At 50.5% G+C, this 1,136-nt stretch overlaps 1 protein-coding gene across 1 annotated transcript; it reads left to right on the forward strand.

Moving 5' to 3' along the window:
* The first annotated feature begins 8 nt into the window (after positions 1 to 8).
* LOC104072527 (iroquois-class homeodomain protein IRX-4-like) lies at positions 9 to 938 on the forward strand. Its single transcript, XM_009587219.1, has one exon. The coding sequence runs from the start codon at positions 87 to 89 to the stop codon at positions 426 to 428; it is 342 nt and encodes a 113-aa protein (XP_009585514.1). The 5' UTR covers positions 9 to 86; the 3' UTR covers positions 429 to 938.
* The last annotated feature ends 198 nt before the right edge of the window (positions 939 to 1,136 follow it).

The following is a 1,136-nucleotide window of genomic DNA, read 5'->3' on the forward strand; positions in this document are numbered from 1 at the left end:
GGCAGCAGCTGCTGGAGGCGAAGCCCAGGATTTGGTCCCTGGCGCACACCGCCACCTCCCTCAACCAGGCCGAGTACCCCTCCTGCATGCTGAAGCGGCCGGGGGGCTCGGCCGCCGCCGCCGTCTCCGCCCCGCTCGGTGTCATCGACAGGCACCAGGATTCGCCGGTCACCAGCCTCAGGAACTGGGTGGACGGGGTGTTTCACGACCCCCTGTTCAGGCACAGTACTTTGAACCAAGCCCTGAGCAACACGACAGTTTCCTGGGCTACCACCAAAGGAGCCATTCTGGAAACGGGCGCCTTGGGACGCGCGGTGGGGAACGGCGCCAGCGTGCTCAAGGGGCAGCTCTCAAACTTGGCCCACCATGACTCGAACAAAGAGTTTCTGGCGTTTCCCAAATCAGGAAGCAAAATGTTTTGTTCCTAACAGGCCCGCCGCGGGGCGAAGGACTTTCTAACGCTTGAAGAGTCAGCTACACTGAAAAGAGACTTGCGAGAGTTTAAATATAAAACTTTTTCTTTTTTTTTTTTTTTTAAACCAACAACAGAAACGAGGATTTAAAGTTCAGTTTGCTCAGCTCAACGGACAGACTTTGCTCATTGCTGTTCTGAAGAATTTATCCTGGCTGCGACTTTAAGGGATCAATGTCGTGAAAGTTATTTAATTCCATGTCCAAAAAGCACGTGCTATAGCGTAGACCTACTTAAAAAGTTTACATCCGAAAGTTTACAAACGGGAAATTTTAATTCAGATTTAAGGCATGCCGACATTAGTTATAAAGACTTTTCGAGAGTTTTTCCTCCTGATTTCCTTGTTAGCATATAATTCACAAACAGCACTTCTACTAAGTTTACACCTACTGCACAAATTTATCTTGACAAAAAAAAAGAGAATATGTTAAAAGGTATGTTCACTCCAATAAATTGTCTGTTTCAGAGGTAACTCAAGTGGTGGCGTTTTGCATCGCGCAGCAAACACCTTTTCGGTTTCAAAATTCCCCCTCGGAGCTGGTCCCGGTGATTCCAAGGACCGTCAACCGGCTGCCAGGATAGGGGAAGAGAGGCTCAGCGGAGCGCTGCCGCGGCAGGATGGATCCGCGGGAGGGGTGCTTGGCCGCTCCCCGCGCTTTACCGT

This window comes from Fulmarus glacialis, unplaced genomic scaffold, assembly GCF_000690835.1.
Source record: "Fulmarus glacialis isolate BGI_N327 unplaced genomic scaffold, ASM69083v1 Scaffold38261, whole genome shotgun sequence".
NCBI classification, from domain to species: domain Eukaryota; kingdom Metazoa; phylum Chordata; class Aves; order Procellariiformes; family Procellariidae; genus Fulmarus; species Fulmarus glacialis.

What these genes read in the sequence shown, in the direction of transcription:
- LOC104072527 (XM_009587219.1), top strand. Translation starts at nt 87, where the DNA reads ATGCTGAAGCGGCCGGGGGGCTCGGCCGCCGCCGCCGTCTCCGCCCCG.